At 33.6% G+C, this 27990-nt stretch overlaps 1 protein-coding gene across 1 annotated transcript; it reads left to right on the forward strand.

Annotated features, from left to right (window-relative positions):
• Positions 1 to 789: 789 nt before the first annotated feature.
• Positions 790 to 23698, forward strand: LOC128217364 (pleckstrin-like). The gene is made up of 9 exons (XM_052924479.1): positions 790 to 872; positions 1921 to 2076; positions 2436 to 2561; positions 5102 to 5154; positions 5623 to 5887; positions 6945 to 7091; positions 12113 to 12202; positions 14308 to 14392; positions 15207 to 23698. Exons 1-9 carry the CDS (start codon positions 825 to 827, stop codon positions 15569 to 15571), a joined length of 1335 nt encoding a protein of 444 aa, XP_052780439.1. The 5' UTR covers positions 790 to 824; the 3' UTR covers positions 15572 to 23698.
• The last annotated feature ends 4292 nt before the right edge of the window (positions 23699 to 27990 follow it).

Consider the following 27990-nt stretch of genomic DNA (forward strand, 5'->3'; position numbering starts at 1 on the left):
TAAAGCCATTCAATGTTCTTATACGCTTGAAGATCAAACTGACTCATGTGTGTGTGTGTGTGGGGGGGGGGGGGGGGTTGACGTAACGGGGCGCGTGCACATCTTTGAGGCCTCGAAATTATGTTGACCTACATTCAAGATATTTATAAATAGAAATCACGCAATCGCGTGTTTTGAAAAAAAAACAACAGCGAAGACAAAATATTACTTGGCAGCTAAGTGCTGAATTAAAAAAGCATACTTTCATCAATCATGATTTTATGCACGTGTATTTTTGCGAGTATGACTCTAAGATAATTGTAAAAAAAAAACTTGTCTGGACTGTGACCGTAGCCAGTATTATGAAATCAGTGTTTTGGGAAAAAGAAACTTACATATGAAATTACTTTGTTTTGTGACATTTATATGTTAAAAAAGAAGTATATTTTTCTCTTTTCAGAATTGTAATGATTAAATGATAAAATATGCAGGGTAAAGTCACCTTAGAATTCAATAAAAAAAAGTGCTGTATGTAGATTTTAGATGTTATCCATATGAAATCTGACAATGCACAGTTATAGACTTGAGACATTTATAAAACAACTATTAAGAAGTTTTGTTTTGATTGTAGTCAATATATAAATATATATATATATATATATTGTCTGGGAGTAAGATTACTGTTGGTCCCAGATATTGTTCAGAGATAAATCGTGTGTGAAAGATACAACATGTAACTCTGACTTGTCGCATTCGTGTCAAAAAATAACTTTCAGCGAATAGTTGTATGTAGCCTGTATAAAACTTTGGGATTAGTCTGTTTCATTTGATTCGTACTCATTTTAATGGAAAAGGAAATATCAGTCGTAAAGACAGGTTATTTGTTGAAATGGGTAAATACATTTAATCTATTTGATAAAAATATAATCGTGCTGATATTTTTACTGTTTTATTTTGTACCAAATTTCATTTTGCATCAATTTACTCGAAATTTATAAAAATCAATATTCGTTACCAAAGACGTTCGTACCACTTCCTTGCAACTTGATCTTCTACATCGTTACTGTGTAGGGCGTAATGCATCACAGGCCGCTCACAACAACAAAGTGGTTAAAACCAAACAACTTGGCATATTTACAGTACTGTTCAAATCTTAAAAGACATTGTTTTTGTGAACAGTGGTAAATATGCACTAGAGCTATCAAGTTACCTAATACTTTAGCATTATCAGAATCACGACCCCATAACTCATTTTACACAAATCTTTTTAATGTTAAATTCTTTTCATAACTAGCTGCATTTTCTCAAACTTCTAGCTGATTCAAAATTACTATGAACATACCTAAATTCGTATATTACATTTAAGTTTCCTTTAAACTAGGTAATATCTGCTACTGGGCAGTCATATTTCTTTCTAAATAAGGTACAGTTTAATAGTGTGTGCCGTCAATGACTGCTTGTCAAACAGGAATGCTAAATGATTAAAAATCACGTTTACATAGCAGATTTTAAGACTGTAAATAATTATGTCCATTACTTTAAAAGGTCTAGACACCAGATGATACCATTGCAAGAAAGAAGAAAATTTTCAAAAAATCTATAAAATTGATATCATTGTGTACATGTGTACATAGAATATGACACAGTCATGTATGTTTTGCAGTTTTTGCATATTTTTCCAATTCAAATTTTTTAAATGGGTATTTTTTTATCTTGAAAATGATGTATTATCAACCTAATACTAGTTCTTATTGATAATTCTAGACTTGTTTTGAGGAAATACTGTATTTGTTGATTTTGGGACCATCTGGAGTCTAGTCCCTTTCAAAGCTCATCTGAGCTTACATGTATTTTAACTGTAATATTTTTCATTGCAAACTAAATAAATCTTACTTTATTTTTATAAACAAAATACATAGTGCATTGGGTTTTTTATTCCAGCTGATCAAACGTTGGAAGCTGAACTGGTTTACCCTGAATGAAGATGAACTGCGATGTTTCATCAAGAGAGATAAATCTGTCCTGATTGAGTCTATACCTCTACAGGGAGCATCAGTGGTCTGCCCCTGCTATGATGAGCCTGAAGTCAATATTGATGTTAGTCTTTACAGAAACTTAAAATATACTAATCTTAAGTCCCTACTTTCATACTTTATTAGCATGTCTGATTTTACAATAAAAGAAGGAAAAAAACTTGAGATAGTGATGGCATTGTATATGTATGCGGAAAAAAAGTAACTTTGCCCAAAACTCAAAATCTGTTCAAGACTTTTCAAAATGAAATTTAGTACCGGTACACACATTGTCAGAGACAATAAGTCCATGATATGCCCATAACTCTGGCTTTGATAATTGTTGAATTATGCTCTTTTGTTTGACTGAACAATACAACAACAGGAGAGCATTGGCGATCTCACCTTGGTTCAGAAAGTAATGACATTTCCATGTTTCCACAGAGAGCCTTCAAGCTGACAAGCCCCAATGGCACGGAGATGCTCTTCCTGGCTGCCGGACTCCAAGATCGGGACAGATGGGCACATGCTATTGGGGCAGTTATTCGCTCTATCACCACTTCTAGTCAGGTAATTTAAATTTGCATTGAATTTCAATACCTATATTAAATTTTTTCATACATATTATGATATGATATTCTTATTATATCAAAGCAGTTTTAAAAGATATATCACATTTAATCTTATTTTGTGTACTAGGACATTTCATCTTTTTTTTAGCTTACCTGTTTTTGAAGGGTAAAAAGTGGGCTATTGCAGTTAAGAATTTTTATGAATTTAGTATTACCCACTGATTATTATTGCACTGGGTATTCAGACTTTTGCACTGGGTATATATATATATATAAATATGAGCGTATATTGCAAGTTTCTGTCTGTTGGTCCCTCGGTTATTAGACCAAACCTTGTCTGGTTTATAACATGAGTATTTTTACGCCTCAAATATGATAGGGATGCCAGCAGATGACCCGTATTGATTTTCAGGTCAGTAGGTCAAGGTTGTGGTAATCTTGGACATGAAACGCTTGTCTGATTGAAAGAGTATGCTTGGTCCTACAGTCCTCAAACTTGGGGAGGGAAGCTGGTCATGACCACAAGATGGCCTCCATTGATTTTGAAGTCAATAGGTCAAAGGTCATGGTTGTGGTAACCTTGGACACAAAAAGCTGGTCCTATTGCTAAATAGAGTATATGCTTGGTCCTACAGTCATCAAACTTGGTCGGGAGGTTGGTAATGACCAGCAGATAACACCTATCGATTTTGAGGTTGGGAGGTCAAAAGAGTGAACTTCTACACAAAAACCTTGTCTGATCAATATGAAGAGAACACTAAGACGTAGCGTCCTCAAACTTGGTGGAGAGGTTAGTCAATACTCTGACAGCTCTTGTAATTTTTTAACCAAGTGATTTGAAAATGAAGTGGTTACAAAGATAACTTGCATATTGCATAAAATATACCTAATATGGTTGAATTTTAAACCTAGAAGTATGCAACTACAAAAGTCATATTTGCAACGAGTATTTCTGCTTTATAGTACGAATCAATGCAATTTGGGATTTAAAAAAATAATCTGCAGAGCTACAGATAACTTTTTAACTTAAGGTGTATTTTACACCCTTATGAAATCTAGTAAAGTGTATGGTACACCCTTGGGTCATTCATTAACGTGTAATGGAGATTTCTAAAGTGTATTGGTACATTAAGTTACAAATATGAACGACTTATTTTATTTAATGAACTTTTATAGTGCATATATAAGAACTTACACAAAATTCAAATGTTAAATTCACAAGTCCTGATTAATTTAAACATCTTTACTAATTAGCTTTCTTGGCTTATAGCCTTCTGTAAATCTCTTGGTTTGTCTCTTCTTTTTTGCGTGCCATAGCTGAAGGCTCTTTTGGTCTCAAGTGTTTCAAGTGTTACGCCGACAACCATGCTTTTTTAGTGTTTTCCTGCAACTTATCACCAACATGCTTCTTCTTTTAACTTGAATTTGCAACACAAGTATTAACAGTGTCATGAATAACATCATTATTATTGCTTTAACAAAAGATGAAGTAGGTTGAGTAGTTTCTCTGGTAACAAAGTTCAATAGCGTATTTTTCTGGGAAGAAGGAGCTTTTTTATTAACAGTGTCATGAATAACAATTTATTTAATATTGCTTTAACAAAAGATGAAGTGGATTCAGTAGTTTCTCTGGTAACAAAGTTCAATAGCATATTTTTCTGGGAAGAAGGAGCTTTTTTAGCTGGAAAACGGCCTCGTTAACATTAAGGCAAAACAGCTAGCGTAAAAACGGACCAAAATGCTAAGCAAAACAGCTAGCGTAAAAATGGTGAAAAATACTAAGAAGAACGTTACACCCTATTAATTTATTTAAATCATACCGGTACGAACAGCTGTTTGATTTTATGTCGTAATGGGTGATTTTTAAAGTGTATTTACGCCTATTACAACCCTTATCTGTAGCTCTGAATCTGCCTCTCATTAAAGCAGTTTTTTGATTATGGGTAATTGATTTTCAGAAATGTTTTGGTATATGATAAGTATTGTATTAAGCGCTAATGATTTATATTATTAGATGCTTGATTTTGTTTATGATTTGTACTGTATTGTGTTTTTCCAATTGCCTAAACAACGAGAGATGTATTGATTGGAAGAACCCTTTTAAACAAAGAGTGCTTTTGTCTAAGATATTATTATTATGTCAAATTTATAAATATGCTTTGATCACACAAAAGCTGCGTAAACTTTCCTATTGTATGCATTTTCATACACTTTTTATCATTTTAATTGCATTTTCTGTGGTATGAATGGCATAATTAAGTAAAATATGCTGCTTATCTGTGATAGCCTATGTGTTGTCATCAGCTGCGTTGTTCAAACTCTTTAACCTTGGTCATAGCTCAAATTCATCAAGCAACATACGCTCATGTTTTAATAGCAAGGTGCATAACTCTGGCTTTGAAAATGATTGCCTCCTGTTCATAAAAAAAAACAAGACCAGTCTAGCCTTGGCGTTCACTCCTTAGCCCTCTTTGCTTATACATGTAAGTGACAGTGTATTCTAGACAATTCATGTCAGGTGTTTTGTGTTTTTTTCAGACCTCAAATAGCCCAGTAAAGTTTCAACCGTTTAGAGCAAAAGCAAATGTGAGGTAAAGAGTTTATATTAATACTTTAATGCTTAATTTTAGATTTCATCAAGCGCGCTCTATATCAATATATTATTATGTTTAAATTGACTAGTCTCCATTTGTTAATCATAGAATTACTTCACCAATAATGGAACTATATTTTGTAAATGAATTACAACATGTGGATGCATTATCCAAATGGATTAACTGGAAAACCTCAGCGAAATTATCTCGACAAGTTGAAATAATTGCTTTGGCAACTCATCAATTATTGAAGACAGCTTATTTTTATTAGGTCTTTTGTAAAACATTGTTTAGTGTACCAGTGGCAAGACCTGCACTTTGCAATGGTGTATGATAGGGAAATATTTTTAATGCTATGGGATGACTAAACCAGAGTGAAACATGCTATTAAAAACAAATATTATGGGCTGTATTAATGATTTGGTTTGGCCACTATTAACTTATTTTATTACACTTATTTTACAGTGAGGTATTGGGAGCGTTGCAAGACCCTGATGCTGGTGTAGAAATGACCAACCACGTTCGCAATGGCATTGTCCACAAAAACTGCTTCAAAGGAAGTGACATCATCAAGTGGTTACTAAGATGGAATATTGTGCGTCGCCGTGGCGATGGTATTGCCATGGCGCAGAGTCTCCTGAAATTAGGCCACCTACAGGAAGTGGATGTGTCAGACGGCGCAGCAGGGGCTTCTCAGAGTTTCAAGGATGATGAGAAACTCTACAGATTTGTATGTGCTCAGGTTTTAGTTTTCTGTTTTTGACATGATGATGATAAAAAAATTATACTCAGTGAATTTTTTTGGAATTATTTTTAACGCCTGTGCCTTGAAAATTTGGGAAAAAAGTCAACTTTGGGAAAAATACCAAAATCAGACCAAAACAGCTAATATAATGGCAATTATGCATGTTTTTACTTTTTAATGCATACATTATGCTGGAAGAGTAATTGTCAAGATTTTGATTATATTTCAACAAATTCATTGCTTTTTAATTCATTAATGTAATCTGCATTTGTCAAATTGGGAAGAATTGATAAAATTTTGGGAAAAATAGATAGCTTTTCACAAGGAGAAACAGCCTTTAGAAGTCAGCTAATTGCACACCAAAAAAATCACTGATACTTAGTCATTGATGGCTTGATCAATTGAGTATGCACAGTGTACATTGTATCTATTATAGATAATTTTATTTAACCAGCTGTAAATAAATAGTGTTAAGCTTTTATTCTGATAGATGTACATTTAAGAGAAAAAACACAAGGAATTTGTTGATGAAGCTCTTAATTACTTGTAAAGCTTTTACTTTAGTCTTAAAGCTGCACTCTCACAGATTTACCGTTTTGGCAACTTTTTTATTTTTTGTCTTGGAATGAGCCAATTTTTGTGTATATATCTGCAAATTAGTGATATATGACTGCTGACAAAAGGTCAGATCGCTATATTTTATATTTTTGTTCGAAAATTAATGTTTTATGTCTTAAACCGTTACTAAGGGCATAAAACATCTATTTTGAACTTAAATATGAAAATCTGTGTTCTGAATTTTTGTCAGCAGTCATATATCACTAGTTTCCATGCATTTTCAAATAGATTGGCTCGTTTCAAGACAAAAAAAAATAAAAAAATGTCAAAACGTTCAAACTGTGGGAGTGCAGCTTTAAATTAATACATATTACTGGCTTGTGAAATTGATGTAGAAGAAGACAATATTTTTTTTAGCAAAAATAAGATTTAATAAGGTTGTGAGAAAAATAAACATTTCACAACTCATACATTTTTTTCATAGACGTCTCTAAACCTGGGAGTTCAGCGGAACAGCTACTTTGACAGTTCTGACAGTGACTCGAGTCTGTCTGATGACGAGGATGATGGGAAAATTGTTGAACGAGTTAAGAAGGGGAAAATTATAAAGGCTGGGTTCCTGTGCAAGAAGGTTTGTTGAAGTTTGTACTAAGGCTATACCAAATTGATCCTATGTTTAGTGTCTGGTATCTATTAAAAAAACCTTCCAACTAGGCAGAAAACAAACAAACAAACGGCCTTTATTTTCTTTACAACAAATGCCCTTGATGATAATCATAAAGAAAGCATCACAATGTCATTTTAGAAATTACATCGTTCAAATTGTTTCTCATTCCTAGTGTGCTGATGTTGATTTGGAAGAAAAAGTGGTCTAACATTTCTAAACAGAAAGTGTATAATAAGTTGTGATCTTAAACTGAAACAAAGAGTTATCCTCTATTTCTTTGCCTAAATTAGTATTTTGTGTTATGGTATGTTGTTGTTTTTTAAAGCTAAAATGGTGCCCAATGTTGCAAACCATAGGATCAATATTGCATGGCCTAATTTGTTGTACTCTCTTACTCCATACTTGTTTTTGGTTAAAGCGACAGTCCGCAAATCGGGCAAATTAGCCATGAAAAAAAAAAAAAAAAATCTATGTGTTGATCAGCATTCCTGACTGACGAATCCAAAAAATTTTTGGTTCAAATCGACCTAGAAATGAGTTTTTCGTGTCATTTTCAATATCTCTTCTTAACTATCGGCCCCCGAGAGTTAACGGTTATATAAATAGAAAAAACAGTGGGATTCCAAAGTTCTTGCGCATGCGCAGGGCGATACTATTTCCCGGTTTCTCCTCGTAAAATCCGGTCTCATAATTCCCGGTTCATAACTTATGGCCCCAGGCAACGGATTGTGTTGCTGATGTTTATAACACGATTTTGACAATCTTATTTGTTTTTATATGTAACAAAATGGTATAAAATATATAAACATTATGTCTTAATTTATGCAATTTGTTATAGGTATACACTATTTATGCAATTCGTGTTAAAGGTGTAGAGAAAGATGCGATGCAGTACAAATGCTCATGTTTGTTGCATAAAAGATTGAGGACGGCTAGAGTATGAAGTAACTTAGAATTGCACCTTTTAAATTATGTTATGTTATTGTTCTTCCTTTTATGTTTACCCCCCCCCCCCCCCCCCCCCCCCCCCCCCCCGACATAAATTTTTTTAAGCATAAATGATTACAATTGAAAAATTCCATGTTTGCATATCCGACTCATATCTGATTTACATGTAGTCAAGCATTGTTATTTTTTGTATTACTATTATCAATAGTATACTTATAACTGAATTTAATATGAAAAAAACACACACTCAATGTGTTTGTTATTCATGACATTAATTTCAGTACATGTGCATATTTCATGTTTTTATCTTTGCCTAAATTTATTTTATGTTTTATTGATATAAAATTTGAAATAAATAGTGACATAATTATCATCAAATATCTAATGTTTTAATCAACTGTAATCTTTTGTAATCCTATTACCCCCCGCGGTCATTAACACCTTTTTGATCACGCCCGATAGCTACTATAAAACAGAGACCGGAGGAGACCGGGACCGGATGAGACCGGGACCGGGAAATAGTATCGCCCCCAAGAGAAGTCGGAAAAACCGTAGACCTACTTTCTCTTTTGCCGTCTAAAAATAGCAACTTTCGGCAATTTTTAATTTGTTAAATCTAAGTTATTAAAGCGATTTTTTAAAAAATAATTGCGGTTCAGTCGGTCTGAAACAATGTGGAACTTATTAAAAACTTTTGAAATACGGTTACTTTTGCGGACTGTCGCTTTAATCATAATGTCACAATTATGTAGTTAACACAAGGACTTTGAAGTAATAAGTACACACTTGATTGTTGATCTTGTTATTGCTTGTATTGTGTCAGCAGGCCAAGAAAAACTTAAACCAGCTTATTGGAATGTGTTAATTTATGATATGTTGAATGTATTGTTGTCATTAGCATTTTAATTTTACATTTAAAAGTGATTTAGCATATCAACCATTATTGGCATTAAGTTATAAATTTGTCCTGTGTTATTGTGACGTTATATGATAACCTGTTACCGGTTACAGTCAGGTTGTTCTATTTACAGCATGGGTGAGAAAGATTTACTATAAGGTTTTCAAAAATGAAATGAAGTATTTTTAACAGTTCTGGAAAGAAATAATGAGCAATTGGTGTAAATATAAGTAATGAATTGCTGGATTGATGTCATTATAGGGGATTTGAATGCAGTAGGCTGGATAATGTATGCGTCAACTCCACATACTTTAACCAGCCCAACTGCGTTCATCGCCCTATAATGACATCAATCAACCAGGTCATTCCATAAATAATCGCTGAATTGACAAGTGGTTTTAACATTTGTATAGGATTTAGTCTTTTAAACAATCTTTTAAATTGTTTGCATCATTATACCCCCAACAACCGAAGTTTGAAGGGGGTATATTGGAGTCTCCCTGTGGTCGGTCTGTCGGTTTGTCGGTCGGTTCGTTGCAATTTACCTTGTCCGGAGCATTACTTAAAAACTACTGGATGGAATTGGATTCAACTTCATACAATGGTAGAGAATAATGAGAGGAAGTGCAATGTACAATAACCATAACTCTATTCTTGCCTATTACTGAGTTATTGCCCTTTGTTACTTTTTTTTGTCCGGAGTATAACTTGAAAAGTACTGGATGGAATTGATTGGAACTTCATACAATGGTAAAGCACAATGAGAGGAAGTGCAGTGTGCAAGAACCATAACTCTACTTTAGCTAATTACTGAGTTATTGCCCTTTTTTTGTTTTTTGCTGTCATTTTTTTTCCAGACATTAACATGCAAACTGCTTGATGGAATTTATTAAAACTTAACACAATGGTGAAGCACAATGAGAGGAAGTGATGTGCACAAGATCCATAACTCTATTTCAGCTAATTACAGAGTTACTGCCCTTTGTTACTTTTTTCTTGTCCAGGGCATATCTTGAAAACTATTGGATGGAATTTTATAAAACTTCATTCAGTGATATATCATAATGAGAGGGAGTGCAGTGTACAGGAACCACAATTCTTTTTCAGCTAATTACAGAGTTACAGCCCTTGGTACTTTTTCTTGTCCGGAGCATAACTTGAAAACTATTGGATGAAATTTAATAAAACTTTACACAGTGATAGATCATAATGAGAGGAAGTGCAGTGTACAGGAATGGCAATTCTTTTTCAGCCAATTACAGAGTTACTGCCCTTTGTTACTTTTTCTTGTCTGGGGCATAACTTGAACACTATTGGATGGAATGTAATAAAACTTCATACAATGGTACAGCACAATGAGAAGGAGTTCAGTGTACATGAATACATGAATCACTACACTATTTTAGCAAATTACAGAGTTATTGCCTTTTTCTGTGTTGTTTTTTTTGTCAAACTTTTGTCCGGACAGTAACTTGAAAACTACTTGATGGAATAGCATAAAACTTCATACAATGATAAATCATAATGAGAGGCGGCGTTCCTAACTTAAGTCTTTTTCCTAATTTAATTATCTCAATGATATATGGTCGTATGATATAATTTCTAAAAAACAACAACATGTTATGTTATTTATTGAATTAATTATATTACTTTATGTTAAAAATAGAGGTGCAACTATTAGCTTCAATGCAGCAAAAAAAAACAGTTTTAAACACACCGATTTGATTTGATATGGAAACCCCAAAATTCAATTTGATCGGCATATTAAACATGCATGTACAAAATGACCTGTTGTATCCGCATTCTAAACAACCCTTTAATATGTGGCGTGCAAATTGTTAATAGTTAATCTGGCATCCAATCAATTATAGAGTTTCATTCTTACTAGCCTAGTCACATGGCGTCTCCCTCATTGAAAGATGCACCTTAAATACTAAAATCAAGAGAGTGAGCACATTTCAGGCCCAGCGAGGGATTGATACAAAAAGCAACATGTGAAATGATATCCAAAGTCTGTCAGCTCAACTAAGCTCATGTAGCATTTGAAAAGGAATCACTCTATTGATGTGTTCAAACTTAAAGAAAGTCTGCCAGAAAAACACCACACATTTATAACAGGAACTATCTGTTAATTAAATTTAAATGAATAACAAATCATTGTCATGTTTAGTTTTTCATTAAAAATGTATCAACAGATTGTTTCTGTAATAAGTGTGTGCTATTTTTGTTTGTTATTTTACTTTGTAAACAGATAGTTATTTTAATTTAAATTTGTTCTTGATGAAACACTGTCCTAGTTTTCCATCATTGCAATGCTTAAATATACTTTAAATATACGATATAAATTAATATTAAATACAGCAATAAGTCATGAATCGAATCGAAAATAATTGAATCAACACGTTTGATATCGGAATCGAGTCGAATCGAGCTTTAAGTGAATCGTTGCAGCTCTAGTTAAAAACACTTATACTTTTCTTTTTAATTTGACAATGAAAATTTAAGGAAATAAACTCATGTTTGGAAATGACTGAGGAAGTTAAATGAATACTGTCACAGTGGATTTTGCCTTCAACTGGGGGGAGTTTCACCTGTTGTCATAAATATGCGGGCATTTTGTTCTGATGTATTCTACTTTTAAAAACTAGCATTTTATTTCAACTTAAAATTTTAAGCACTGTATTGAGTATACATGCTAAATGAAATTTTATTTAGGCCTAAATAATTAATTGTTTGGTTATGGTTACACCCTTTTAAATAACTGGTAGGGTAGGTAGGCATTTTAAAAGAAATATTTTTTATAAACCTTTATTTAAGAAAAGAATGTAATTGTCATCACTGGAGAATGGTGTTAAAGTACTCCACTGTTTAAAGCTTTAAGGGTTTTAAATTTCATAATAAAACACACACAAAATTTGTTTAAAGCCTGTTATCATTAACATCACTTCTAGAATGACTTCATTATCAATCATTCTGATGTTACGGCATCTGTGTTTCGAACACTGAAAGTTTAAATGATTAATTTTGGAAGTGTCACTCATGAAATTATCACTTAAGGTGTTCAGATTATGAAATAACATGAATATCATGACAAAAACACACCACAATTATCCTTTAAATTATGTATTTGACCTTTCAGAAATCCCTGAGAAAGGGTTGGCGTTTTGTACGAGTTCTCCTAAGAGACAGCCAGCCAATGCTGGAGTATGAAAGCCCATTCAGGTCAAAGGTAAGCCAGCCAATGCTGGAGTATGAAAGCCCATACAGGTCAAAGGTAAGCCAACCAATGGTGGAGTATGAAAGCCCATTCAGGTCAAAGGTAAGCCAACCAATGCTGGAGTATGAAAGCCCATACAGGTCAAAGGTAAGCCAACCAATGGTGGAGTATGGACGCCCATACCAGTCAAAGGTAAGCCAACCAATGCTGGAGTATAGAAGCAGGTAAGCCAACCAATGCTGGAGTATGAAAGCCCATACAGGTCAAAGGTAAGCCAACCAATGCTGGAGTATGAAAGCCCATACAGGTCAAGGTAAGCCAACCAATGCTGGAGTATGAAAGCCCATACAGGTCAAGGTAAGCCAACCAATGCTGGAGTATGAAAGCCCATACAGGTCAAAGGTAAGCCAACCAATGCTGGAGTATGGAAGCCCATACCAGTCAAAAGTACGCAAACCAATGCTGGAGTATAGAAGCCTATAATGGTCAAAGGTAAGCCAACCAATGCTGGAGTATGAAAGCCCATACAGGTCAAAGGTAAGCCAACCAATGCTGGAGTATGGAAGCCCATACAGGTCAAAGGTACGCAAACCAATGCTGGAATATGAAAGCCCATACAGGTCAAAGGTAAGCAAACCAATGCTGGAGTATGAGAGCCCATACAGGTCAAAGGTGAGCCAACCAATGCTGGAGTATTAAAGCCCATAAAGTTAAAAGATAAGCTAACAGGAACTTTCCCACATATGGTTATTATAGAAAATAATACTGTGAAATCATTAATGTTCGTGGGCATGAAATTTCGTGGTTTGCCGAAAAAAAACAATTTCGCGGGTACTTGAATTCGTGGATTTTCATTTTTGAAAAAAAAAATCGTAGATGCGATCGTCCTAGATCGTCAGCATAATATCCACGTGCTGGCCCGTGATTTCCGTCTTCTACGTCACTCGGTTTATGACACTCGCTAATGTGGTACGACATGCCAATTAGTGCATATACCCATGTCACTTATCGATTTAATTGGGAATAAAGGTAATAAAAGAAGATGTACCCTGATCATAAATACAGATAGGGGAAGCCATTGAATGCCAATTCAGAATTTTGCAAACTGTGAAAACACCGAAAAGGTGCATATATTGTCACGTTCGGTGCTTAGTAACCTTCAATGTACTAGTAATCGATTAATTATTTCATTAAATAAAAAAATCGAGTACAGACACTCATCACGCACATCTTGTAAACTTGGAGATTTTCATTAACAGCACACGTTTAAACACGTGCTTATAACTGTCATTTACTGCATAAAACACTTTTAATTGATTTGGTTCATTATTTGTTAAAGGCAGTTATAATATATTAACAGAATAATGATCGTAAGTTATACAGTGAGACAGGTTTTAACACTGTATACTGCGACCTCTGTAAATAATATACTAGAGTATGTACGTAACAAGGCAATTGAAAAAGTGAAGAAAGGGTTTATATTTCGTGGGATCTTGAATTCGTGGATCACCCAACCCACGAAAACCAAGAACATTAATGCCCCACGAACATTAATGATTTCACAGTATTCTGAATTCCTATGCCAGTTTAAGCCATTAATAGTTAAGCGTTTGTCTTTTGCCAATTTAAGTTTGATTAAACATCAATTGTGATGTGAATTTGTTTTATCAAAAACTGAGCTTGGATCTTGATAGATTGTATTTAGCCCAGAAAGACATTTTTTGCTCCGTCAGAAAGATTCTATTGAGCTCGGAAAGACCATATTGAGCTCACTGGGACAGTATTTGATTTAGTTCAGAAGGACTGTATTTAGTTTGTTTTTAGTTACCTGGTCTTACCTCTCTGTCTTTGATGAATTTCTTTCCTTGATCTCTTGGTGCAATTTAAGTTCATCTTCTAATAAAATCAACAAATACCATTATATATCAGCCAAGATGAAATAAAAAATGCAGTATATTTTGTGTTTCTCAATATAGACTTTTTCCAAATACCATTTCCAAATGAAATTCCATTGTTTTGAATTGGGTGCTTGACTATCAGGCGATATTTGCAAAAAGCCTACATGTTAGTAATGTTTAAGTCTGTTAAAACAGTAGCTGCACTTTCATGTGTTTCAGGAACAGAAGACAGATCCTAAAAATCAGAGCAAGGTCATCGATTTACAAAAGTGTTTCTTGGCCGAGTCTAGTCGTAGGATGATTGGTAGGCTATGTCTATTAGTTTATACTACATTGGTTTCTTTGAGCTTCACTGGGATAATATCTGATTACTTGAGTACATTTTCTGGCTGGTATTTATTTATTATTTCCACGATTGTGAAGGGAAAACCCACTTGTCCGGCTTGATGACGACAAACCAAACTCACATACACCCAAGCCCGGAATCATCAGTGAAGCCTTGGTAGAAGGCGAGTATGCTGGCAGACATTTTAAATTGGTATTTATGAAAAGAGGCTGTGAAACTCATTCAGTGACAGGCAAACATTTGACAACTAACTTGACTATTAGTTTCTAAACTTTTTCAAATGAAGTAACAAAATCTTTCATTTTAAACATTAAACATGTTAAAAGAGTTGCAAATCATTCTCTGAGTGAGGTAATGTTGTGAGGAATTAGTAGAAAGTCTATACAATGATTAATTGCATGCATGAATGAAAAAGTCTTCGATATTCATAGTTAAACATAAGACCGTGAGGCCTCACCCTACTTGTGCCTGTACCCGTCCTGCATCTCAATCAAGCCCAACTGGCCAGCTATTCTATTTTGTAATGTAAAATATTATAGCATTACGGTACTTAAATAAAAATAAGTATCCTGTTTATGACTGAATGCAAAATTAATTATGACTCATACTCATTAAAAACTGATTTCCCAAAAATAGCCATGTTAAAACATTCTTAACTTCGATGGGACATGAAATAGTGTAGTACATATAAAACTTATTTAACTATATATTTCAATTTGGACCCAAAAGGGTTAATTATATTTTGATATAATCATTTCCCTATTTACTGTAGGAGTAAAGATCCAGCAGGCGCCTGCCAAGCTTCGCATTTACTTGCGCACAAAGGGAGGTAAATGTCGCACGTTCCAGACAAAAGACGAGGGGGAATGGTTTGAGTATGCCAGTCTCCTACAAACCCTGTGTGGAGCCACGCCCCCTCCGGTTAAAATTAAGACCAAGGAGAAAAATACCGAAAAAGTCAAGGACAGGGTGGAGGAAGTCCCTGAAAATGTAGGTGAGGAGAAAGCGGGTGAAGTTAAGAAAGTCTCTGAAAAGGCTGAAAAAGTTGCTGAAAAGGTGGAAAATTTACCCCCAAAAAATGATGTCATAGAAAAAGCTGAAAAGATTACAGATGAAGTGGAGGAAATTTTGAATTAACAGAATTGAAAATAATGAAAAAGGAAAGCCGTGAATGTACCTGAAAAGTCAGAAAATGTTTCGGAACTTTTGATAAGAGTAGTGCTGGCATGTTCTTAGAGATTAGACGATAGGAGTAGTGAGATGAGTTTTGGTAGTTAAAATCACAAATCTTAATCGCTATAACATGTATATCAGTGCTTTTGTTTTTGCTACATTAAATACATTATACCTTTATACTTTATCTAGGGTTTTAGCTAAAGAGTTGTCCTGTCCTTTTTGGCTAGCACCTCTCTGCCCTTATTTAGACCAGCATTACGATTTCAGCTTAAGAGTTATAGGAGGTAGCTGCATCCTGTCTTTTTTGGCTAGCATCTCCATACCCTCATAAAGAGCAGCATGGTCAACCATCTGCCTTCCTAAAATTGAATGCTGTAGATAATCGAACAATTTCTATGCTTTATTTGAAAGCTTATTATATGATTAAAAATACTTACAAAATTAATATATCTGGCAGTGGAAAGCTAAAATAACTTCAATTAAACACATTTTTTACATTTGTTTTTGTCAAATTTATAATAGTTCTTCACAGCCCGAAACAATGTGCCAATTTCACCCTCAGCACCCTGTCCCTTTTCTACAACACTCTTTTCCTTTTTAAACCCTGGCTTTTTATCTTTTAAATAGATGTTTAGAATAAGTTAAACAATTAAATACATGTTGCATTCCAACTGGTCAAAGGATTTTAATTGAGTTAATGGTTTTTGCATGTTTTAGATATTGCTCTCTTCTTTAAGCTGCACTCTCACAGATTGAACGTTTTGACAACTTTTTTATTTTTTGTCCTGGAACGAGCCAATTTTTGCAAATATCCAGGGAAACCAGTGATAAAAGAATGCTGACAAAAGATTAGATTGCAGATTTTTATATTTAAGTTCAAAATCTTTTATGCATTTTTCTTAAAAGGATAGTAACGGATAAGATTGCTGACAAAAAATCAGATCGTAGTTTTTCATCATGTTAGTAACGGTTTAAGCCATAAAACATTTTTTTGAACGGAAATAGGAAAAACTATGATCTGATTGTTTGTCAGCAATCTTATATCATTGGTTTGAAGATGTTTACGCAAAAATTTGTTTTTTCCAACACAAAAAATAAAAAAGTTGTAAAATGGTGAATCTGTGAGAGTGCAGCTCTAAAATGTTCTGTTTATAACACACTTTTTATAATTTGAGCCCTACAGCTACTGAATGCAAAATAGTTTTTTATTTTTAAGGCATTCAGAATGTAGAGTGTTATGTGTTTCACGTGTTAAATCTGCACTTTGTCTTCCTGTGTTTTACATTTTATTTCTTTTATAAATTAAAGTCTATGAACAATAGTGAGAGAAATAAAGTTGTAGACAAAGAGCTCAATCAATAGTATCTAATCACTTGTGAATCTGTTATATGCATCAATATGCAGCATGCTTTGGTAACTAACGAACATACGTTTATTTTGAAACATGCTTGTTCTACTGTTTTTTTGTGGAAAAAAATGGTAAAATACAAGTGTTCAACATAAGTCGTTATAATATATCTAAAGGTTTGATATGCTGCATGCATGTTATTCATGTTATTTTAATCCTTGAATCAAATTTTTCTGTATTATATATTTACATAGAATTTTAACTTTTTTAAGAAAAAATATTCAGTGTTCTAAGCCTTTGTGTTGTTGTTGTTGTTGGCGTTGTACTCTTCACTGTTTCCGTCATGCCATGACTCAAGATATTCAAATATCTTGGTACAAACTCAGTAAGTAGAGACGATACCCACATGTTTAGCGATGCTGATAACTCCGGTTTTAATCATTTTTGAGTTATGCCCCTTTTTCAACTGTAAAGTATCAGATGAGTGGTGGTGTTCACAATGCAGCGCTCTTGTTATTTATTTAGTTTGTTTATTAGTTGTGTTCAGGGAAATTATCAATACCTATGCAAACTTTGTTTGATAGTTTATAGGAAATCCTGTTAACTGGTTGTTTAGCCCAGAAGTTTTGTTGCACAATGTGTGTTCAATAAAATAATGTAACAGTATTGTCAGCTTAGTATAGAAAATATTGTTTAATATGCATTTAATACTGTACTGTTTGTTTAATGTTTTTGCAGTGTGTGTATACCACGTGATAAATTATGTCATATATGCTACATCAGAAGGCAACATTTTTGCTTAAAATGAATACTTAAATCAAAGATAACTTTTCTTTTACAACACCATTTTAAATGAAACAAAGGGGACAGTCTATGGCGCTGAAAGAGCCCTGTCTTTGTTTTATTACCAGAGTTTGATAAGGTTATTAGTTTCAGTGACAAACCTGTCTCCGTCAGACGGCCGTATTGTGCAAAAGTTTGTCGAAGTGTTTCATGAAACCAAACTCTCAATCGAAGTCTGGTAACGACCAAAAGCAGTGATCCATAAGCGGCGTAGACTGTACCATGTTTCATTTAAAATGGTGAAGAAAAAGGAAAGTTATATTTGTTTAAAACCTTTATGCGAAGCAAAATATTGCCTTCCGATGTAGCACTTATGACACCATTTAACACATAGTATACACACACTGGTTAGGGCTATTCCAGTAAAACATATAACCCCCGGATGGGAGGAAATTATTTTAATAGTGTGTGGGTGGTGTCTTTTTTCACTTATTTGGACCCCAAAAGGGTGAATTTGCTTCTGTAGGGGGGTGGTATAATTTAAGAGTGTTTCTCCCCTGGGGTTATATGTTTAAATGGAATACCCCTTAGTTTATTAATCTTAAGTTTTGTTGAAAAATGCGTGTTCAATAAAATAATGTAACAATATTGTTTTGTAAATATAGACAAGATTGTAAAATATGCATTTAATACTGTATTACTCAATTTACTCTTTTGCAATATTTTTATGGATATTGATGGATCCAGTACTCTGTGGTACACATAACTCCTTCTAGTCTGAATTGGGCAGAGCCATCAAAATGCAAACAATAATTTTGTTATTTTTTTTGTTGATCAATATGATATCTGTAATAGTACAGAATAAATCACATTCTCCACAAGTCTATGAACAAAAATAATTAAGAAGTTCATGGTTAATGAAAAATCATAGAAGTTCTGTTTTGTATATAAATGAGCTTACGATCTTGTGCTTTGTGCTTAAACGAGGTATAGATTCTAGGTTTTATGGTCTCCAGTTTAAATGTTGTTAATTGCATTAAATGTATTGCATTTCAAATTATATAATTATCCTCTATAAATTCAATTCTATCAAATACCTTTAACGAAACAAGACGTATGAGAAAGCAATAGAAAATGGTTGGTTTACATAAAATCACTGTTGGGCATCACACAAATGTCTTTGTGACCACACTGAACATTTGTGTAGCCCTAGAAATTGTTTCTATAAATGTTTTTCACTTTTTTAGTCTAAATCAGAAACATAAGGCTTGGTTCATAGACTATTTTAGATTCATGATATTATAGTACATTTTAATCATATCTGTTTTTAGTGTTTCATGTTTTGATTTTGTTTCCCATGTAGCAGTCATTTGTTTTATAGTACTGTTTTTTTAAGCATGCTTTATATATATTATATATATATATATACCTATAACATTTTTTGTGAATTCTTTATTTAATGAAGTTCTTATAATAGTGCACATATTAAATTTAAAAATTAAAATAAATATTTTTTAAATAGCATTTCCAATAATAAATAATTGGCTGTAAAATTGTTCAAAATTTAAGATTTTGAAGTACCCCTAATTTGAAATAGTCATCGATAAGAAATCATTTTTTTACGATATGGGCTTCAAATTCACTCAATGAAATATATTGTATGGTAACAAAGACTGATAAATGTACTGGTTAGTGAATGAATTAACTGCCGATCCTCCGTGATATTTCGCTCTTGTACTCAATTATAAGATGAATTTAAGATCATGCTTGCTAAGACACGGCTCTGTCTTCACTTTCATTTTAGATCATCTATTTTTTGGCGATAAGGAGCTGATTGTGCAATTATTTTAATCTGAGGCGTTTAATTGAAAGCCATTCTAGATATTTCAATGAAACTTGGTACACATACATAAGACACACTACACACCTGTTTAGCATGGCCCATAACTCTTTATTGCTTTGATCTCTGTTATTATGCAAGGAAATTGTAAAACGATTCAATTCAATTTCTAACAAAGTTTGTAATTTTCATAATGAAAGACCTGTGTTTAAATTTCACAAAACACTTTTCTGTTGTTGTTTTTTGTGGTTTTATTGATCAAGTTTGTGTGATGAAAATTCTTAGAATCTTAACCGCCTGCATTGTGTTCACAGTATTAACCTACTTTTTTGAAGTGCAGTTGTTTATGTTTGATCTTTATATAGTGGTTTATATTGCTCAATGTGCTGCTTGTGCATTTTTTTATATCTTCAATATGTAACATAAAGTCCTTTCTGTGTTTAGCTATTAGGAATTTTTCGGAGTTCTGATATGCAATTTTATGCAATTATCACTAGAAGTGACATGACTATCATCGGCCTAAATTGCTTCAATAATGTATATGTACATGACACATTTGAAGTTTGTTCACGCTATGTGTACCTAGATAGTAGATTGGAAGTAAATGTTGTTAAATTTATAACTCTCAAAGTTTATCATACATGTCTGTCAACAAATGCAGATTTGACATGTATTGTTAACAGAAGTGTTAACATATTCAATTTTCTATGCAGGTTTCGGTGTCATTTCACTGTGAAACAACTGGCAAAATAATGACCACAAATTTTCGCAACGCATACCACTTTTTAAAAACTATTACACACCAGTAAGGATCATATGCCATTATAAGGACCAGTCAGCCCCTAAAGGTGTATATGAACCAAGGCATCAGCTGTGAATCATTCCCCTTCGGGTGCAGTCTGACAGTAAACTCCGGGCTGGCAAAAATATGTCATTTATTTAAATACAGTGATATATGGCTGATTGGCTTTATATAAACAAATAAGGGACACATTTATGTGAGGTTTAATATTTAAAAAATATATGGATGAAAGCACAACCTTTCTTCTTACCATTAAAGGAATGAGAAAAGTTTGTTTTAACCATACACTAAAATGTCAAAAAGGATATGATTTCATGTTTTCGATATCACAACAATGGCAATTTAACTTATCTATGTAGATTGAGCTTTTCAGAAGACCGATTTGTACAATGTAATTATAGATACTTTAACATGTAATATTCTATTTAAATCAAAGTTTGTCATATAATGCATTCAATGCACTTCATCTTTATATAAAACAATATTCCCATTCTCATTTGTCTAAAAAGTATAATATTCTTAATCAAATTGATATTGTAGATTGCACAAAGTCTTACCACTATGAAGTCGTATCACTGATACTTGTCACTAACGGATTCAGGCGGGGGCGCAACCTGCGCACCCCCTCTAAATTATTCCAAAGTTTGCTTTTTGTGTCAATATCGGATAAAAAAGTAATACAATACGCTCAAAATGCACCATTTCTGACTTAAATTGTTAATCAATTCACGGGGAGTACCCCTTAACCCCCCCCCCCCGCCAACATTTTAAACCAAAATATCTCGGCTCTGAGGAGGGGCACAGGTACCTGCCCCTACATTACGCCCCCTTGAACATAAATTCCTGGTCTTGCCCCTGCTAGTAAGTGCCAATATATTTTGAGAAGTTGTCCCACACATATAAAAAATATGCCTCAAAGTAAATCATTATCGAAGATATGGATGATATATTTAGACTATGGTTTAAAAAAGTTTAGAACATGTGGTGTAAAAACCTCTACTTAAAGTCCAAAAATATGACAAATTGCATTGATCTTAGTCAGTATAGCTCTCATTTAGCAACTTTACAATGGTATATACTCATAACATGGGACTATGCATGGTGGTTTGACTTCATGTTAGTACAATTTCTCCTGTATATTGTATACACCTTTTCTTATGCTATGTATTGTTAACATTCCTCTTCAATCTTTATCCATTTTGTAAGCAGCTTTGGAACAAACCTTTATCTTCAATTGTCTGTTTTATTTTGCATTCCATTGATATGAAATTTTAAAGCTAACTTAGTGTTGATCTTTTGAACACTTTTCTTTCATATAGCCCATGCTACACTTTTGTAGCCGAACAAATGCAATGTTGAAAAGTTATTTTCAATAGGTTTGACAGATAATACTTCATGTAGATTAAGCATCTATTATTATAGTAAATTACGTACAGTATAAAGTACCACTTATTGTTTAAGTATAGTATAATGTACCACTTAATGTTAATTGTAGATTGCTGTCCTGTATGTTAATCAATCATTAGCATAGCTTCACTTGATGTTTGTTGTTAATAAATCTAGATTCAAAGTGCCAAAATGTATGCCAATTGCAATCATAAAGTGTTCCGATTATAAACTAACATATTTATTTTCCATTTGATCTTTTCATTTTTATATGGTCTGTTGTTGTTTTTTTAAGGAAAAAAGTATTGTCATGTCTGTTGTGTCAGCAGCTGCATCAATGCCATGCTTCATGCATCGTCGCCATGCTTTGGGCATCATCGCCATGCTTTGGGCATCATCGCCATGCTTCGTGCATTGACCCTTGCAATGTGCATCGTCGACATGCTTCGTTATTTTGACAACCGTTCAAAAATATTCACATGAAACTTGGTACACATGTTATCAGTGACAATATGCAAACATTTGGTGTCGGACTATATGTGCAACTCTGGATGTAATAAATGTCCGGTTATGCCCCTTGAACTTTTTTATGAACAGAAGTTGAGTGTTCATCCATTTGCGGTGCTATTATTATAGGTATATAAGTCAGTTTAAGTTGTAGTTTTTACAATGTCTTAGTTACAGTACTGTAAAAATATATTTTGTTAATTCTTTATCATTTAAAATAATTGTTTAAACTTTAGTTAAGGCTGTCAGTCCTTCTGTTGAATAAAGTTTTAATGGAAACCATGGTGGTTTAGAATTTAGCAAAAGCACTCACTTTTTATGGTATATGGAATACTAATGAAAACAAAATGTGGGAAATTGATATTTTAATGAAAAACAAAAACACTTGCCTTAACTTTCATTGCTTGATGTCATGTGATTTTCTTGTAAGCTGTGTATAGGCTTACTAGAGTTTCTGCAATAGAGGGTTCATTGTTTTCTTTCTTTAAGCTCATCTATTTTGATTTTTGTATTTTTTTCAAAGAAGAAACTCATGGGTATTTTCAAAGCCTTAGTTTTGTTGTGATCAGCATCATGCAGTGTGAAAAGAACTTCGCCTTTGCCATAACTTTAAAAACATTTAAGATATTTAAATGAAACTTGGTACACATGTTGCCAGGGACAATATGCACATGTTCAGCATGACCCATATCTCTGTCCCGTGTAATACTTGAGTCATGTCTGTTTTTTGTCTGATAAATAACAGCTGAGCATTGCTGTTTGCTCTGCAGCGCTCTTATTGAAAAATATGTTGAGGTGTTGCAATGTCTGTATGTATATATTCACTTGGATATTTTTTGAGTCATCTGCTTTCAGTTATTTTTCTTGTATAATCACATTTAAGGATGGATGGTTTTGAATTACACAACTACATGTATGTCAAATGCTGCTTCTGTGGTATAACTTACTATTTGACTCAAATTTGACTGAATTTATTTGTAGAGGAGTCACCAATGTTGATTTTGATAATTCCTCAAAATTATTTTGTTTTCTTCTTTAAAATTATTTTTGAACTCTGTCACCAAATTTTTAATCGACTACTTTATCTAGAGAAAAGCATTATGGCTATGAGAATTGTGAACAATAACATTATGAATGGCATATGGTATTTATGTTAAAACAGATATCTTTATTTTTCAAATGTACCTAATGGTAATTTTGTTATATTAAATTTGATCTGTGTTCATAATTAATAGTTCTGGCAATATTTTGGAACACCTTGTTTTATTATTTTTTTATGAAACCCAGATGGTGCTTTTGTTGACTTTGTTATTTGTTTTTAGCATAATACCCGTTATTTCCCTTCCAAAAGCATGGCCTTTTGTATACCCAAGGTTTTCTTCATGTAATCATCTGGTTTTAATAAATATTGTTGAAAAATCACCATTTGTTTTCATTTGTGTGGAAGGTTTTACAGTCCTGTTGAAGAGACTGGTTAACTCAACTAGTATCAGGTATTACAAATAGGGTGAGCTAATTGATGAGTGACGCGTTTTAGTACATACCATGAATATATTCCAATGGTTTTTAGCTCGACTATTCGAAGAATAAGGAGAGCTATCCTAGTCACCCGAGCGTCGGCGTCGGCGTAACCACTTATGTTAAAGTTTGCGTACCAGCTTAAATATTTCCATTGACATATGGCTTTGAAGCTTTGCACAATTGTTCACCGTCATGCCCCTAACCTGTACACAGGAGGAGGTAACTCTATCAAGCATTTTGACAAAAATATGCCTCTTTTTCTACTTAGAATTTACGTTTAAGTTTGCGTACCACCTCAAATATTTTCAAAGTCCATTGACATATGGCTTTGAAACTTTGCACACTTTTTCACCATCATGCCCCCAACCTGTACACAGGAGGAGGTAACTCTATCAAGTATTTTGACAAAATTATGCCCCTTTTTCTACTAAGAATTTATGTTAAAGTTTGCGTACCCGCTCAAATATTTTCTAAGTCCATTGACATCTGGCTTTAAAACTTTACACACTTGTTCACCATCATGCCCCCAACCTGTACACAGGAGGAGGTAACTCCATCAAGCATTTTGACAAAATTATGCCCCTTTTTCAATTTAGAAATTACGTTAAAGTTTGCGTACCACCTCAAATATTTTACAAGTCCATTGACATCTGGCTTTGAAACTTCGCACGCTTGTTCACCATCACCATCATGCCCCCAACCTGTACACAGGAGGAGGTCACTGTATCGAGCATTTTGACAGAATTATGCCCCTTTTTCGACTTAGAATTTACATTAAAGTTTGCGTAGCACCTCAAATATTTTCCAATTCAATTTTGCGTACCACCTCAAATATTTTCCAATTCAATTTATGTAAATATCTCAGCACACCATGTATTGCATTGAAATCTAATCTAACAGTGATCCATGCATGTTTCGCCAAAACTTTTCAATCCATACACCGAAAAGCGGCGGACAAGTCGAGCGCGCTGTCTCTGTGACAGCTCTGGTTAAAGGTACTCGCTAATGTTTTTGGACCAACAATTATTTTCCCGGTAATGCATCTAAAAAACACTTATTTTCACATGATTTTACTGTATGATATCGAATTTGCAGGAAAAAACCACCCCAGCTTTAGTATAAAAAAGTATGATATTATTGGGGGGTGAACCAACGCTGGTAAAGTCAAGAAAAAAAAAGAAAACTGACGCCTAAACCACAAGACGACCTGTTTCTGTTTCTGTAGTCATCTTCCCTCTTTCATAGGAGAACCGCTTTAAGCGTAGATAAATCCTTAACCACACAGTTGCATGAAAAAATTCACGTCCTTCACCAGCGCCACCACCATTTTGGTATCTTATTTTCTAACACTTCTTATGATTTGCCACACTTTATTTCAACATATAACATGCGAATTTTACAAAAACATGAGCGAGTAGCTTTAAAGAAGTATTATCTTGAATATTCGGTACAAATAGGTAGAAGACTTTACAGTACACAGTCATTAAATTTTAAGGCCTCAGCCAAGGTGCTGTAATTCAACATTTATTTAACGTTACTTGTATTCAGACGGTGCACTAAAATTGAGAAATATGTTCTTAAATGATGTAATCTGATCAATGGGGGGCCATATGTTAAACAATCTCATGAAAATCAGGCCCAAATATCACGAAAACTCTTTTTCACATTACAGTGTGACAATATTAAAAATTACTAATGTTTTTTAAAAGCACATTCTCACATGCATTATGGTGATTAACATATCTGCTCAATATTCTAAAAAATATATTTCTACAGCACAAAGTGTACTCGAGTAAAACTCAAAAATAATAAATTGGACTATGTACAATTTTGGCTCTCATTTTTTTTCTATAAAATATTGACCAATTTTTTATCAGCATAATGAATGAGAAAATGCGATTTTAAGAAGGGTAAAACATTTACAGTTTTGAATCATATGATGCTGTAGATTGATAAAAGAGTTGAGACTGAGATTGAGATTTGACTTGAGTTTTTTCGTGATAGTGGGGCCAGTTCCCAATTGCGTTACGCTATGTGCCGCTGACCTCTAACGTCATGTGCTCAGAATGTACAATAATAACGTAATAAATTAAGTGAACGTCACAATATGATTTTTATGAATTTGTTTATTTAAAACATCCAGTCCATGCTGGGTCATCTCTTATTTCTGACTGATCATGGGAGCTACTGACCAGAGCTGTGTTTTCTTGCCAAAAGAAAATTCCGCTTAAAGCTGCACTCTCACAGATTTACCGTTTTTACAACTTTTTTTATTTTTTTGTCTCGGAAAGAGCAATTTTTTGCGTTAATATCTGCAAACCAATTAGATGATAAAAGATTGCTGACAAAAGATCATATCGCAGATTTTCATATTTCCGTTCGAAAATTAATGTTTCACGGCTTAAACCGTTACGAACGGTTTAAGAAAAATTCATATACATCAATTTTTTAAATTAAATATACAAATCTGCCATCTATTCTTTTGTCAGCAGTCTATATAACTGGTTTCCATGCATTTTCACAAAAATTTGCTCGTTCCAAGGCAAATAAAAAGTTGTCAAAACGTTCAATCTGCGAGAGTGCAGCTTTAAAGACAGTCTCCAGCAATTCTGCCAATACATAGATTCATGTGAATGTATTATCATAGCCATCAGTGACTGGTCAGCTCTAAATTCCCCAGTAATTTCTGACCACAACAATAACAACATTCCCTTGGAAATACCTAGTCTAGTGCCAGGTACAGTTTGGAAGGGAGACTGAAATACAGGTTGCTGGATATTTTATAGCTGTTTATTGTATCATATGGTAAGTTTGTTGTCTATCATTCTGATTTCTTAAAATATGTTCTTTGCAAACGCATTGCATTTCTGCGACTTTGGTGGTTTTATTAAACACTTATTTAAATGACCAAAGACGACTGGAAAATAAATGATTTTAGATTTAAAAGAATATGATATTTAACATAATTTTAAGATACCACAGACAAAATCAGTTGCTCATCAAATGCAAACTACATTCAACTGAATTTTACGAATCCTATGATTGAACGTTATTATCCATGTTGTTGTTTTAGTATAAGAATGAAATTGCTAAAAGCGTCATTTTACTTTTTTACATTTCTGTTCTAAGACAAAACATTTTAAGTGGCCCCAACTGTACTTTAATATGCAATTTACCTAAGAATAGGTTATGTTAATTGATGAATTTTTAATACAATTACTATTTTTATAACAGTAGCTGATACTCCTATAATATGTCCTAGAATATATGAACTTTTCTTTATCTCGCAAGTTTATTGCTAGTGTAAAGTTAATTTACTGAAACCGATATTGCCAATGGACGTTTTGACTACTTGTAGTAATTAAAGTAAGGCAGGGTCATTTAGTCAACACAGGGTCCATTTCTGCGTAATTTTCTAACATCTAATAATCTTTTAACCTCGGTTCATCCCCTAGATTTATTTAAGGTTATTCAGCTTGCTTTCAAATTATCATTAATGTTGCAATCTTAGGAATGTATTTAAAAAGTGGTCTTTAGTTCGCACTATTCAAACCCGCATAACACCACACGTTTCATTTTGTTAACCCGACGCATTAATTCTTTTAACATGACATGTCACAATACCTCGGGTGGTATTCAATATTGGTCTTAATTATTGAATCAAAGAACGATTTAGCTAATCGGATTGCTCGATATAAATAACAGACCTATACAGTGAATGGAGTCAATGACCATAAGAATGACTTAACTTGCATATTGAATACAACCCCCTCATTTCGATTTGCTATACTGAACTATGTACGCCTACGTCCTTCCACTTAAAAACTGAAGAACCACTTACTATAATTATAAAATTATATAAATAATACTCTTTTCAGCGACATGAAAAACGCAACGGTTTCGCTTCTGTTGATAAGCCTTGTTTTGATGGCTCTGGTTGAAACATCCAACGGATGGGTTTGGAGAGGCCGGATGTGCTGCTATTACAAGAGATGCCCGCGCAATCATCGCTGTATCCAGTATGGACGGAGCTGCCGGTGCAGGAACACACAAAAACACTTCCTCATGGCGATAATGCATAAACCGCCGGGAGCAGACGACTTGGATAGTGGGGAACAAGTGGACGTGTAACCTGCGGATATGATACAATACGTATTTCTGCGCAAAAAATAACTTAAAGGATTACTTCTCCT

This window comes from Mya arenaria, chromosome 14 (assembly GCF_026914265.1).
Source record: "Mya arenaria isolate MELC-2E11 chromosome 14, ASM2691426v1".
NCBI lineage: Eukaryota > Metazoa > Mollusca > Bivalvia > Myida > Myidae > Mya > Mya arenaria.